This window comes from Notechis scutatus, chromosome 11, assembly GCF_049901735.1.
Source record: "Notechis scutatus isolate UNSWTSFEM ecotype Mainland chromosome 11, rNotScu1.2, whole genome shotgun sequence".
Taxonomy (NCBI): Eukaryota; Metazoa; Chordata; class Lepidosauria; order Squamata; family Elapidae; genus Notechis; species Notechis scutatus.
The window spans coordinates 11483472-11499308 of NC_142019.1; the positions used below are offsets into that span (position 1 = coordinate 11483472).

The 15837-nt window shown below is 38.8% G+C and overlaps 1 protein-coding gene across 2 annotated transcripts in view; it reads right to left on the reverse strand.

The window, feature by feature from the left end:
• Positions 1–15837, reverse strand: part of AGBL1 (AGBL carboxypeptidase 1) — a 449484-nt gene that overhangs the window by 408277 nt on the left and 25370 nt on the right. For both annotated transcript variants that reach the window (XM_087972790.1, XM_087972789.1), the window contains exons 2-4: positions 11888–11951; positions 9564–9710; positions 6006–6137 (exon numbers count right to left, since the gene is read on the reverse strand). In XM_087972790.1, coding sequence (XP_087828916.1) covers positions 6006–6137; positions 9564–9710; positions 11888–11951 — 343 coding nt within the window. The remainder of the gene's footprint in view (positions 1–6005; positions 6138–9563; positions 9711–11887; positions 11952–15837) is intronic.

Consider the following 15837-nt stretch of genomic DNA (forward strand, 5'->3'; position numbering starts at 1 on the left):
ATTGAAGAACACAAGAACTCAATCAAAAAACAAGAACCGACCTCTTCCCTGGTCCAGCACCTCAAAGCCACAGGACATGAGATTGACTTTAAAAATACCAGAACTATCGCCAAAACTCAACACTTCAACAACAGAATAATCAGAGAAGCCATAGAGATAGAAAAATGCCCAAACAGCATGAATAAACGAGATGATACCTCCCGCCTAACAGCCATTTGGAAACCTGTCCTCATTAACAAATGAATACCTAACATGAAGAATGACACCAGACCCACACCCACAAAGGCCACACAAGATGCTACCACCACACTTCCACATAGAAAGCAGATTCACACCCACACAGATGATGAGACACGACCACGGACCAGAAGCCATACCGCAGCTGCATCACTACCCACTTCAAACCCCTCCGACCCATACATGAAGCGAACTGACATCCAACATGAAGATGTGGCATGACCACGAATGCGAAGCCAAACAACAGGATCACAGCTCACCAGCTCAGATCCCCCGACAACTAAGACTAACCTGAACACAGCCAAGCCCCCACCTGAACAGAACACAACCCCAGCCAATCAGAACACAGCCAACCCCCAACCAATCAGATCACAGCCAGGCCCCCAACCAATGAGAACACACCCCCACCCAATCAGAACACAGCCAAGCCCCCACCCAGTCAAGCGCACTCCCACTGGCAGTTAAAAGAAAAAACAGCTGCAAGCTCACATTACTCCAAGAAGCACAAAGCCAAAGACACAAGCCTGAAGATGACAAATGAGATTTCATCGAAACATCGCCAAAATACTTTCAATTTTACGTGGGAGAAAACCCGAATAACCAAAGATCCACATACATATATACATACATACAAACATACATACATACATATATATATATATATACACATACATACATACATACATACATACATACATACATACATACATACACACACAGAGATACGCTGGCAACAATACTTAAGTCTAATTTTTAAAATAATTTTAAGATACATTAATATATATAGAAAATGTTTATAAATATGAGTAATCATGATCACTTTTATTAATATAACTAATAATGAACTTGTTTGCAAAATCAGAAAAGTAATATTCCAAAATTTCATGCAACCCTGTGGATTGTGAGGCCCTAAATTATAGATTTTTTAGCTTATGCCTAAACTCAATTCTGATTAAGCAGCAAGGAGGATGGATTCAAGTTACAGAGGCACTGTTGGAAGACCAAAAAGAATAGGTTACGAATATAATCATCATTTAATGACCCCATAATCCCTTGCAGGGTAGAGTCTGGACAACTGCATGGAGCTAGCAGAGTGTTTTAATGGCCGGATGCTCTTCCTGTCACCAATGCAGAGTTTTGTTCAGCAGATATATTCTCAAGTGTGGCCAGAGAGAGAAATATCTGCCTCTACCTAGGATCAAACTCACAGCCTCCTGATTGTAAGGTGAGAGCTCTGTCTCTAGGCCATTGCACCACTCCAGGTTCAGAATATAATATTATGGAGAAAATCTATGGTTTCTTAGGAATCAAAAACAACTTGATGACACATAATCAATCAATCAAAATAACTAACCCCTTTAATATTGAGATATTATAAGACTTGAGTTTAGTCTCCTGATCACATTTTTGTCCTTCTTTGAACTTTCTCCAATTTATCTAAATCTTTCTTAAAAATTGTGGTGCCCAGATGAAGTTTGACCAAAGTAGACTAATGTGGAATTATACTTTAATGTGGAAATTATATTTCTGTTAATATAGTACAGTTGTCTCTTCCCAATACTAAAAGAATTATTCTTAGTTGTATCACCCTTCTTCTTAAAAATGGAATTAAATTCAGAACTCTTCCTGGCATGAAAGGCATGGTAGAACTTGAAGTAAATTCTTTGTTGATTTCCTGTGAAAGGGTCTGACTAGCATCTTTTCAATTGCTTCTTCTAAGTTGCTCATTATTTTATTTTTTTCAAAAGACAAGGATAGCCCTTGTAGCTTGACTCACAGCCTCTGGATGGGGAGAACAACAAGATGCTGGATTCTTGCCAGTGTTAACTGTCACTCAATTCACCTTCTATAAATGAAGGCAAGTATAGGCTTCATCTTATTTTTAGAGGGAGATGGAAGGATGACCAAAAGCACCGATAATAACTGCATCAAAGTCAGCTGTTTGTTCAGTGTTGGTAGAAAGGACAGTAAGATCTTCTTAACACATTTCCTGAATAACAGGATCTCTATCCATGCAGCACACTACACTTTCCTTGTCAATCTTCCCCACATTTTTTTCACTCACCATTAAATCTGTAGTAACCACCCTAGCCTGTCCTGAGTAACTAGCCCATCACTCTGCCTCTGCATTTCCAAATACTAGTTTCTCTTCCTTTGGCCTGTGAAAGCGGACCCAAAACAAAAAGCAAGCCACAAGGAAAGACTGAATGTGCAAGGCATGTGGAATAAACACATCACAGTGAAGATGCCTTTCAAACTGTCTTCTCTGTTACACACACCCTTTCAAATACTGCTTATATCAAAGAGAATGACAGGGAAGGTTGGCTGCCTGCCCAGGAAGGCCCAGAGTGAATGAAGACCATTGGGGTCTTGCACGCGGAGAACTTACAGGGCCAGCAGCCAGTAGCACTAAATCTTCAAGGGGAAGATCTAAAATGCTAAGCACGTCAAATTGGGCCATTGCTGCTGCTGATACAGTTAGAAGTCTCCACAAGGGAAATGACAACGAGGTCAGAGAAGGTGAACCAAAATAAATAAATAAATAAATAAAACTGAGGGCAGCTGGAAAAGACCAGACACACTTAGAATTGCCAAAGATCCCCCAGCAGAAGTAGACCATGTGTAGTGCAATAGTCAGGGCCGGCTGGCTGCAGAGAGAAACAAAATAGGTTAGTATAACTTAAAATACAGAATAATATAGTTGAAAAGGACCTTTGAGGTCTTCTAGTCCAACAACTTGTTCAAGCAGAGGACTCTATACCATATGAGACAAATGGCTGTCCACTCTCTTCTTGAAAACCTCCAGTGATGGGGTTCTGGTTTGTAGCGCTTCGGGGCAGGCAGGAATCCGTGATCATGCGTGGTTTCTGCCTGTGCTCGCCGCTGGAGTGCTCTGAGCCACCCAGCTTCGTGGCTAAGCCACCCCGTAGAGGTTGGTGAAGATAGGGGAGATCTGGCAAGGTCGAGAGGAATCGCACCTCTCCCCCCCAGCCGGCTAAACTCTCTTTTCCGAAGGTGGTAAGAGTGGCGGTCAGAAATGGCCACCTCAAAGAAGCACTCAGCCGGAAAAGAAAGTGCAGGAGGAAGTTAAGAAGTGAAAGTTTTTGGCTGACCGGGACAAAAGCAACAACTAAGGTACCCTAGAATTTAAATTTTGTAAAAGATACATCGCTCCCTAAGAAGACTTGGAAGCGGCGAATAAAATTTAAAAGGGAAAGGTTTTTTTTCTTCACTCTCCTTCCTTACGTTGACAGCAAACTTATGAGGAATCGGAAAAACCCGCTTTGGCATTAAGAGGTATTTAAACTGGATAATTAAATGTCAAGGGGGACAATAAGGATTTCTGAACATTAAAAAAAAAATTTCTTCTTGCTGTAAGTGGAAAGGGAGAGGAAAAGAATAAAAATAAGATTTGGAAGGAGGAGACTGCCTGGAATTTACAAGAATCTGATTAAATTCTAACAAGACTTCTAAAAGATACATCTTAACTGGAACTTTGTAACTAAATAGCCCCAGGAAGAGAAAGTTAAAAAAGAAGAAAGTGCTAAAAGAAACAGTTTGTGTGTATTTGGATTGCTTGGTGACTTTGGGACTCTTGGAAATTATATCTAAATGATTAAAAACACTTGGGTGGTTGTTTGAAAAAAAAATTTTTTTTTTACAATGGCATCGCTTGTGGATGAATTGAAAATGGAATTCAAAAAATATAAAGAAGAGGAACAAGAAGGGAAGGGCTCTTTTGGCTCTGTTTTTCACTTCTTAGAAATGGTGATTTGTACCTATGAGAAACTGACTGCGCAACAAGAAGGTTGGGACAAAGAAGAAGCCATCTTTGATGAACAAGTAACTTCAATTAGGGAAGAAGGGGGAAAGGGGGGAAAGAGAATGGAGACTTTAAGACCCCAAAAAGCAACCAAAAAAGGGAAAAATAAGGTGCAAAGTGGATATAAGGCTAGAAAGCAACAGAAAAAAGGAACACAGAAGAGGGAAATGGAGGTGAAGAGACAAGGGGGTAAAAAGGGCAGAGAGAAAAAGCAAGGGAGGAAGGAAAGGAAGAGAAGCTACAAAGGTGTGAAACAAAATGTAAAGAAACAGGATTTATTTAGAGATAATGGGTAAAAATCTAACTGAAAAGGTGATTCTGCAAAGGTACATAAGATTGTATTGTTATATTTGTATTAGAAATTATGTTAGAAGATTGGAAATAACATAAGACTAAAAAGTGGGATAAAATACTCAGTGTAACTCAGTGAAACTTTTATGAACAAAATTAATGAAATGAAATAAATGAGAGAATTGAATTAGGAAGGAATGGGAACACCTCAATGATATAATGTTTTAAAATAAGCAACTATGGAAAGTTTATAAGTGTTCCCACAGAAGTATGATACTTATATGAAAAGTAATGTGTAAAATGTTTAAGATTTAAATGAATATTAATATTAACAATAGAGTTGAATTGACATGGATTTGTGGTTTTAATTATATATTTACAATTTTTACTCTTTTTAAAATATAGTGTGTAATTTTAGAATGTACTAAGCAGAATCCGAATGGAAGTTATGTATTATATTAAGTGTTATAAATTTAGGGGAAAGATATAAAGGCGTCATACTCCAATCAGTGATTACAGGAGAAATTTTGTTTAATGAGAAAAGATAATAGACAACTGGAAACAGGACAGACAAAGAATATAAGTATAATGATCTGAACTGAGACGAGATAAATAAAATAAAACTAAGAAAAAAATAAAATAAAATAAAACTAAGAAAGTTAAAAGAGGGGAGAAGCTATATAGAAAATGTAGAATGGTAACAAGATATGGAATGGTATATAAAATGAACATGAATTTGAATTTGTGTCTGTACGAAAAGATGTAACCTGGGATCAAGCTGCTTTCAAAAAAGATGTTTTACGTTTTTATGTTTTATGTGTTGTTTGTTTATGTTTGTTTTTAAAAATCAATAAAAAAAATTCCAAAAAAAAAAAAGAAAAAGAAAACCTCCAGTGATGAAGCAACTTCTAAAGGCAAATCATTCCACTGATTGTTCTCGCCATCAGGAAATTTTTCTTTAGTTGGATCTCTTTTTCTAGGTTGGATCTCTCTTTAGTAAGCTACCATCTGTTGCTTCTTGTCCTGCCTCCAGGTGCTTTGGAGAATAGGTTGACTCTCTCTTCTTTGTGGCAGCCCCTCAAATCACCCCTAGTCCTTCTCTTCATTAGACTAGGCAGACCCAGTTCCTGCAACTGTTTCTGTTTTAGCCTCCAGTCCCCTGATCATCTTTGTTGTTCTTCTCTGCACTCTTTCTAGAGTCATCTTTTTTTGTTTTGTGGTGAACAAAACTGGATGTAGTGTGAGTCTTACCAAGACATTACAAAGTGGTACTAATACCCCAGATGATCTAGATTCTATCCCTCTACTAATGAGGCCTAGGATTGCATTGGCTTTTTTGGCAGTTGCAGCACACTGGAGAAATAGGTGAAGGAAGCAATGTTCCAAGAGTCCACAGAGTTCCCTATCCAATTCATTTTTAAAATAATAATAATCTAGAATGAATGATGGAGATGACTTCAACCTTTTAGTGTATGGACACTTTGGAACTTGATCTTTACTCCTATTTGGTTGGAGTGGCCATGATAGGTTCTCAGCATTCCAAGCAATCCCAGAACCCCATGAAAACTGACTACTGAATTCTGATGATCAAAATATGTTTTGTACCAAACTTTGAAGTGCAGCAACCAGAGTGAAAACAAACACACATACATACCATTAGAAGCATAAATCTGCAATGCCCAGAGACAGTGGGTGAGATTCTCGTGGTGGTGAAGATTTTTTCGTGCCAGGCTGAGGGTTACATCAATCGCCTCCAGGCGCTGTGCTTTTAATCCAAATTTGTTATCTAGGAAAAAGGAATAAGGAAAATAAATATTAACTAAGAGACCTTCTATTGATAAGAGACATAATAGTTGTCTTGATTATGGGGGCGGGGGGGCTTCTTTCACTGAGATATTCCACCTTCACATCTTATTCATCTTTTTTACAACTCCATCTGGAGTTTTTGTGTGTTTTGGTTCTCCTACTGACTACAGTGAAGCCAATTTGTGCAATTTATAATTTTAGAGCAAAACACTTCCAGCCAATGCATCCAAAGGTCATGCGGTTTTTTATTCCAGCATTCTAAAAATCCAACTTATTATATACACTGACGATAACCACCTTCTTGCTACCTCCTCTTTTAAAGGACCAAGCATGGGAGCAAGTTTGAAAGTCAGCTTGAGATTTCAACCTCATACATGTTTATTTAGGGATAAGCATTACTGAACTCGGTTGAACTTGGTTTGGAACAAGGGTGAGTTTGATCAAGTTCAGAGGCCAGTTTTCCTAATCAGGAATAAACAATGGGAATGTAGCTGCAAGATCTTGCTATTACTCTCAACAAATTCTGTACACTATTTATTTTATTTATTAATTTTCCATGCCATCCATCTCCCCTACAAGGTGACTCTGGGCAGCTTAAAAATTATCAAAACGGGTGAAGAATAATTAAAAGATTAAAATGAGCCAACACTGAAATATTATTAAAAACTGTGCTAAAACCACACCTACAAGAACCAAGAAATGGATGAGATCTTCTACCCCAACAGCCACCTCCAGTAGTGGACATCCCCCTCAAGGCCCCAGGCGAACAGGGAAAACCAGGTTTTGGTACCCTTCCCAAATGCCAAAAGTTAAGGGGCAGTTTTCACTTCTGGTGGAAGTTCCACTGGATGGGGCCACAACAGAAAAGGCTCTTCTATACTAATGAAACACTATGCTTATAAAACTTCTGAGAGATGCTGAAAAAGGCTGCTAAGGATTAGAAGGATGCCTGAATGCATCTATTTTAAAAAACCAACACAGGGATTTTTTTAAAAAAATAAACTTGAATCAAGATCCCAAAGCAGTGGGCTGGCGTATTCCCCTTTATCATTTCCTGGATTATCTTGTTTCCCTGATGTTGTCACGAGTGGCAAAGAGGAAATTACAAGAGCACATGCTTTTAAATTGATTGACACTAAGTTCCAGTTTTCTTTCATGAAACAGGCAGTTCCATTCAAAACATCACAGTGGGTGAGCCTCTTTCTAGGTAATATACTACATAAGGACTGTCTGAAACCCTACATAATCATTCAAGGGCTCGGTAAGTAATTTTGTCACTTTGTTTTGTCTGTAATAAACTAGCCATTATACCTGGGGAATGTCATGCACAGTGGGTAGCTGACATCTCTTCACAATGTTTGGCCTAAGGGCAAAGCTCAAGTGGTAACAGTAACTAATCCATTAAAAACAAGTTCAGCAGCTGTATCTGGGGGGTCCCCCTTGACTCATAATTCCTCTTTCAACAGCATTTGTGGGGGCTATGGACAGAGGAACCTTTGGGCGGGCCAATCAGGTGCAACAATTCTAGCCAACCTTGCATCGGAGATATTGTGCACAGCCATTCATGTCCTTGTCACCCCAAGGTTGGTCTATTACAACTCATTCTACATGAGGCTATTTGTGAAGACCAGCCAGAAGCTTCCACTGGTATAACATGCAGTAGGCTGGGTATTTATAGGCACATCTAAATTCATCCTTGTGACACCACAAGTACAAGTGTTGCATTGGGGATGAATGGATTCTTGTATACCCGGGTCATTGGACTACAAAACCCTAGAGAGCCAACACAACCCTACCTGGTCTCTAGGCAACATACCCACAAGCAGGGGTGGGATTTAAATTGTTAACAACCAATTCTGTGGGCCTGGATTAGGTGGTAGGCGTGGCTTGGTGGTCATGTGACTGGGTGGACATGGCTTGGTGGCCATGTTATTGGCTGGGCATGGCCAACTCAATATCACTCACATCGAGGCACGCATCTCCTCTCCTGGCCTCTCATGACTGTGGGGATGCTGCAACAGTTGTAAGTGTGAAAAATGGTCATAAGTCACTTTTTTCAGTGCCATTGTAACTTTGAATGGTCACTCCACACAAGCAAAGTACCAGCAAGGGAGGGGAAAATTCTCCAGAGAAGTTCCTGAGACAGGAAGTCCTGCCAAGAATTTAATAAGGGTTAACAGAGAGGCAGTTTCTGTAAGCAACACCAGAATGTTTTCTTCCTGCCTTCCTTCAGGATTAGGCCAGTAATTTCTTCTATCAACCGGTTCTCCGAACTGTTTAGAATGTTAACAACCGGTTCTGGCGAATAGGTGCGAACTGGTAGAATCCCATCCCTCCCCACAAGGGTTCAAAAGCTGGTTCTCACTGTTTTCTATACTACTGTTCCCCTATTCTACTACAACTTCTGTTCCTCCAATATTTCTAAAGAACAGTAACTCTTCTATTTGCTTGAGGCTCTTTAATTCCCCAAATGAATACAAACCACCTTCATGTCACACCAACCCCAAGCCTCTAACATGACCACACTCTGCTTAGAAAGAGACAACTTGCCACAGACAACTTGGTGCAGCCAACTCACCACGGTCAACTCACCGCAGTCATCTTGCCATGGCCAATTCACTGCAGTCAACTCACCATGGGACAACTTGCTGCAGGACTATTCAACAATTCAATTTAATTATTTAAAATAATGAAAATATTATTTTAATTTTTGTCATCACATTTCATTTTGCACCTCCTTTAGCACCCTTTCTTTAATGATTCTAATCCATTATTTCTTCAATATTAATGTCCCATGGTGAGTAAACCATGGTGAGCTGTCCCACAGTGAGTTGTCATCAATCCCACTCAACTGCCTCTCTGCTCAAGTTTTATAGCCACCAGCCGCTGGGCTGGCTAGGGAAAGGTCTTAAAGAGACAGGACACCAGTAGCCCAGGTACTGGCCATTTTGCAGGCAAACTGTCTTCTCACAGACTGCCAGGCTACTTCCAGGTGCATTTCAAAGTATTGGTTGGCAGTTTTAAAGTCCTACTATACATGGCGAGATGGTTTGGAGACCACCTGCTACAGTTGGAGACTGTCCATCCAGTAAGAGTTGGGAAGAAGGTTTATTAGATGTCTTTTCTCCATGGGAATGAAAGAATCAGACCTTTTCAAAGATAACTGTCTTCCTGTCACTCACACATACACACACACACACACCCATATCCAGAGTATTTCATCCTTGTTGAGTCATGAAGACATGGCTCTTCAGGAAGCATTTATGGATAACGAGGACTGATCTACTTCTGTTGGATGGCACAGTTGGTTGTGTTGTAATTTAGATGATGGTGATTAATGTTAATTGTTGCTTGATGAAAACCACTCTGAACCATTTGGAATTGAACAGCTCTAGTCAATAATTACCTTTACAGCCAACTCTGACCAGCAAACGCAAGAGAGGTAACAAGATGTCATAGTCTGGTACTGGAGTTCGTGCTGCATTCACCAATGCCTGCAAAAGGGCTTCGCTACCCCCTTTGCTAATAGTATACTGGACCCTCCTGTTTGTCCCTGGAGAAAGGAAAAGACAGTTATAAAGTACTACATACTCAGTGTGTTGATTCTAAGCAAGTCAGGTTTACTTTGCACACTTATATATGGGATTATTTTTTTCACACCCAGTGGAATGTGCCACCTGGTAAGAATGGTGTTCAGTGCAAGAATTGCCTAACCTTCTTATCCTCCAGATGACTTTGACTTTGGTTTCCAAGCTACCACAATGGGTTTGCACTTGTTACCTGGGAATTCTAGAAATTGAAACCCAAGAACTCCTGACATAGCAGGATGGACAGAGCTGATAGATTCCAAAGGAGAAGGTACAGTGATGCTCAGAAACTTTTCTCTTTTTTTTTTTTTTTTTTGATGGTGCCTTCAAGTCAACTTCTGACTGCTAGTTGGACAAGTCCCTGCTTCTTTTCTTGGCTTTTAGAAGTGGTTTGCCATTGCCTCTTCCCTAGGGGTAAGAAAGAAGGACTAGCCCAAGGTGACCCAGCTGGCTTCATGCCAAAGGGTGAGGTGGGGTGCAGGTCATACTAGAATTCATGGGCTTGCTGGCTCTAGCCTGGTGCCTTTAACCACTACACCAAACAGCCCAAAAGCTTAGATCATTCTAAAAGCCAAAGAAGACAATCCAACTGAATATTCTGCCAATTTAGGGAAAGGACATTTTTTAGTACATGTAGGATTAGGGGTTGTGATCAGGGTGGAAAAAGTAACTGAGTAAATAACTCCCTTTGCACAATTTTCCTTCATGCTCTAAACTGCATTAGGCACCCTTGACAATTCTTTTTCCAGCAGCTGCTTTTCTTTTTTCTTTTTAAAATAGATTTTATTAAGTTTCCAAATTTTAAAAACATAAAATAAAATTTTATACATTGTTATCAACATCAAGACATCTTTTGCATCTCCTCACATTTTTCAGTATATGTATTTACCTATTCCTTTACCATTACATCTTACTCTTACTATAAATCAATATCTTTTATCCTTACATCTCAATCTTCTCCATGGTATATTTACATATTTACATATTTACATATTCCCTCATTCTTTTCCTAATTGCCATTTTATTTTATTTTTATTTCTAAACCACTCATACCTGGCATCCCAGGCCCTATGATAAATTGAATCTTCTCTGTCTTTTATTTTCATCGTTAGCCTGTCCATCTCTATACAATCTATTATTATTTTTTATAACCATGCCTTCTGATGGAACCCTTTTTTCCTTCCAGAGTTGTGCATACAAAATCCTTGCAGCTGTTAATATATGTAACATAATATATCTATCTGTTTTATTGCATTTTTGTGTTATTATACCTAATAAAAAAGTTTCCGGATTAAATTTGAATTTTCTGATTCGTGATTTCTTCTATCCATTGTCTAATTGTATTCCAATATTTTTTCACTTCCTGGCATGTCCACCAGGTATGAAAATAAGTGCCTTTTTTTTCACATTTCCAACAATTTGGGTCTGAGTTAAACATTTTTGCCAATCTAGCAGGAGGAAGGTGCCATCTGTAGAACAAATTTTTATTGATTTTCCTTGTATGCTGTGGATGTAATTAGTTTGTAATTTGATAACCACATTCTCTCCCAATTTTCCATGTCTATATTGTGGCCAACATTTTTCGCCCATAGCACCATCGTCTCTTTGACCACCTTCTCTTCCATTTTAAAATCTAGTAGAAAGTTATATATTCTTGAAATCATTTCCTTTTCCATTTCTTGTAGAATTTTACCTAATTGATGTTTTTCCATGCAGAAACCAAATTGTTCTTTCTGATATCTCGCCTGAATTTGCATGTACGGCCACCTATCTATCTTTATATTTTGTTGCTGTAATTCTTGTCTCGTTTTTAATCTTCCTTGTGTGTCTAATAGGTCTTTGTAATTCCTCTTTTTCCCCAGATCCATTGCATTTGGGGAGAGAGAGAGAGAGAGAGAGAGAGAGAAAGAGGAATTAAATAAAATGAAAAGACATCTCTCTGTCTCTCTGTCCCTATCATCTGTCTATCTATCTATTTAATGTAAATAATGTGTTTCATATTACAGTGTAAAAAGTGTGGGTTGAAAACCATAGCTTAATATTATCCAATTGTATTTCTAGAGATTAGTACATTGGGATGTACTTTCTAATATAAGATTTTTCATCTTAAATCCTACAATAGAATATTTAATTTTCCACTTACCAACAGAAAGAAGATTTGTGAGAATACTAAGGGTATTCAGAATCACGTCTTTGTCATGGGAACTCTGCAATATAAACACAATCCTTCATAAACATTATTTTGCTTTTACAATGTATTGTATTCTTTTATAAAAAGGAATCCCACTTGTTAAAAGGGTTTTAGGCACTCTAGAGGTGAGATGGGCTTGACAAGAGCTCCAGAGAGAATAGACCAATTGTCTGTGTCTGCATAAACACAGGCTGCCTGAGCTTCCATTTTTTAAACATGTGATCATGGTGCAATTAGAGATCCTTTTTGCTATTGTTGCTCTAAGCTGGAACTTCAGCAGGAGATCAAAAGTACAAAAACAAAAACACAACCCGAGGCACTTTGAAGAGGAGTTTAAGACAAATGGATTTATGATAGCATAAGCTTTCAAGAGACAGAGTCTACTTGCTGGAGAAATGAAGAGTTGTTTTAAGTTAATAGGTACAAACGAATGAGGTAAAAGGTAAAATTAACGCAGTAAGATAAGAATTGAGGAAAATACAGATAATTGCATGATGCTTAGGTAAAATGATTACTTGAAATGAACATACACCAAACACTCTGGCCCTGGCACTGGAGAATTAATAGTACTGATACGAATTTTTTTACAAGCAATAATGACTAATGCATGTTAACAAGGTGATTTGTTTGGATTTGACTTATCTTTTCATGTGAAACTAGCTAAAGTGGTTTGTGTCATTCAACAAGCAGTTCAAAAAACTAAACAGTGTTGCACCTGTGAGTATTTGGATGGGGGATCATTTGTTATTTATTTATATCTACCTTTATTATTTTTACAAATAACTCAAGGAAGGGAACATATTCAACACACCTTCATCCTCCTATTTTCCCCAGAACAACCACCCTGTGGGCTGAGAAAGTGTGACTGGCTCAAGCTCACCAAGCCAACTTTCATGGCTCACTGTCAAATCACTGTCTCCTGGTGATTGGCTCAAAGTCACCCAGCCAGCTTTGGTGCCTAAGGCAGGATTGAACCCACAGTCTCCTGTCTCAAAGATGCTTGTCAACTCTGAAGCTGGCCTGATTTTTTCTTCAAAAGGCAACTGGACTGTTGTTGTTTTTTCCTTGAGGAAGACGTTGCCTTTTAAAGAAAAAAGCACCTTTGATACAACTGTGACCTGGATTATTGAGAAACTCCACAGTTACAGTTTCTATCTGGTGCCTTAACCATCAGACCAAATTGGATCTTGGAAGTTCAATTGTCCCCATTTAATCGTACCTATTTTCTGTATTCTTACTCATGTTTATACTTATACCTATTATTTTGTAAGTGATTGACAAATTAAAAAATAAATAAATAAATAAATAAAATATATGCTGGCCCCATCAAATCACTTCTAAATCATGTCCAAAAAACCCTACCCCTGCATAAGTGAAGTCAAATTTGACTTGAAACAGACTTTATTTTCTGCCATGGTTAACTTAGCATGTAATATAAACCTAGCCAATTTTAGCTTGCTCAATAAAACGTGATAAATCACAACACAGCACAATGTGTGGATCAGAAAATAGGAGGGGGAAAACAGCAAAGTCTCAGAATTAACTTTGATGTTCCCCAAGAAAGATCATGGATTAAACTTCTATTTATAATTAAGAGAAGTGCTGCTTTGCATGTCACCCAGGGACTTCCAAATTAACTCTCCCAAGGTTGGTGGGTTAAATGCTAGGTGAAAAGTTTAATAGAGCTTACATAAGGCCAGTTTGAAAGGTGTATCTGCCCATTTCTCTTGAGTAACGTGCTTGAGTTGATAAACTAATCAGCCGAGCTGAAAAAAATAACCTTGTGTCGCCACGTTTTTTTTGTTAGCAGCCTGGCAACAGACAAACTGATTGGCACAACATAAACAACTCTGTAAGGGGACTATAAATCAATTAAGATTTTATTGCTGACATCTAAACATGACATCCATCTACCCAGAGAGAAAAAGGTTACATTACACCAGTACACCTAGACATACAAACTAATCTGCCCTCTGATTGCTTTGGGCAGTTCATCATCAAAGATCTCATTCCAATTCACCCTGAATCTTGGAAGACAGGACACTTCAACTCCCTGATAATCCCCAAATAATATAATCTGCTCCTGAAGATCTCAAACCACCCCAGAACCTTCCAGACCAGCTTTCTTAAGCTGGTCATCTTCTAGATCTGTGAATGTCAGCCCCCAAAATTTCCCAGCCAGAATGCCTATTGCTGACAATTCTAGAATTGAAATCTATGCATCTGAAATACACAACAAAGCTGGGTAGGGCTGTTCTAGATGTAGTCACAGAGAAAACTCCTTCTGGGAGAGACCAGTTTTCAGAACCTGAGGAAGAGAAAACTCAATCACCCTGTCAACTCTCTAAGGTCACTCAGCCTCAATAAATGTTTCTATTTCTGCTGCATTTTACAGTGGTGGGTTTCATTTAAGCACGACATTGAAAAATCTATTGTGAATTGGTTCATGCTAAGCCATAAACTGTGGATTACAAACAATGACTAGGTTCACATCTCATTCACAGCCAAATCCAAAATCATACTAATTCTGTAGCCCTTGATGGGTACTCTTAAAATCAAAGAAACTTGGAGATGAGCTTTGGCCCAACCCATTGTTGAGCAAAGGAATCCAAATTAAAACATTCCTAGCTGATAGCATTTTCTTTTTAAAAATAATAGTTGCACTGCCAAATAGCTTTTAATTATTGGGTACTTTTCCTTAATATTTAACCAGGGTCTGCCTTCCTCTAACTGAAGCCTTTGCATGCTTATAGATTTCTAGATGATGCCTCCTCAGATACTTGAAAAGTATCATCATATCAATCATTGTCTGAAAGGCTAAATCAATATCTCCTCTTAAGACTTAGTTTCTAAACCCTTCATTATTCCCAGCTCTTGTTCCTCATGCCCAGTTTGATGTTCCTGTTAATTTAACCACTGCAGGTTTCAAAACTGCAGGTTTCAATACTTGAATGAGGTCATGTTTATGGTAAAGTAAAAAAGGGGGAACAAGGCAACACATAATTTCAACCTTCTATCAAGAGGTGGAGTCAATGGGAGGGACAAGTCACAGAATACATGGTTTCTAAGCAAGCATTTGAAATTACATCTTCCTTCAGCCCTTCTACATCACTTTCTTGCCAATATCACTGTTCTGATATGGCTGACCCTGCACCTTGTTCCAGCAGACTCAAATGTGTGTAGCAGACTGGAACATCCCAGATGTCAAGACAGCTTTATTAGCACCAGATATAAAGTCACAAAAGGGTCAAACAGCAAATATTAGGCAGCACTGTGGAGTCAGCATCAAGGACAGGAAATTGTTGTTGCAAGAGAAAGTTAGCAAGCTTCAATGACATACTACATCCACTCCTTGGAGAGAGAGGGAGGGAGGGAGACAGAGACAGGTGTTGGTGTGTGTGTGTGAGTGTGTGTGGTTACTATTGCAAAAATTCCATTATTCATTATCTACTGATTGTCGGGATCCAGTTCAATCCTAAATACCTTAGTTGTCTTCCATAGAGAACTCTTTGTAATATTTCACTTGTACAAATTGACCTAAGGCATTTCTAGTGACAAGGCTTCCCTTCTTGGTAGTGTTCAGCTTCCTCTTGCCTCTCCTGGAGAGAGGATGAGAAGGCTGTCCTCTCCCCATATCGTATGGGGCTCATGATTCCTAAGAGCTTGCTCCTTCTCAAAGAATTCTCAATCTTTTCTCTGAAGATGGCCTTTCTACTTTATACAAACACTATAGTTCCTCACAATAGGATAAGGCAAATCGCATCTTCCATGTATCTTCTCAGTGCTTGGAGTGGCCTTCACCAATAGCTGTGGTCACTAGTTCTTCAAATCCCTAATTTCTAGATCCAGCAAAATAACTGACAAAGGGCCCACAGATATACACATATACATTTACTTTTTTT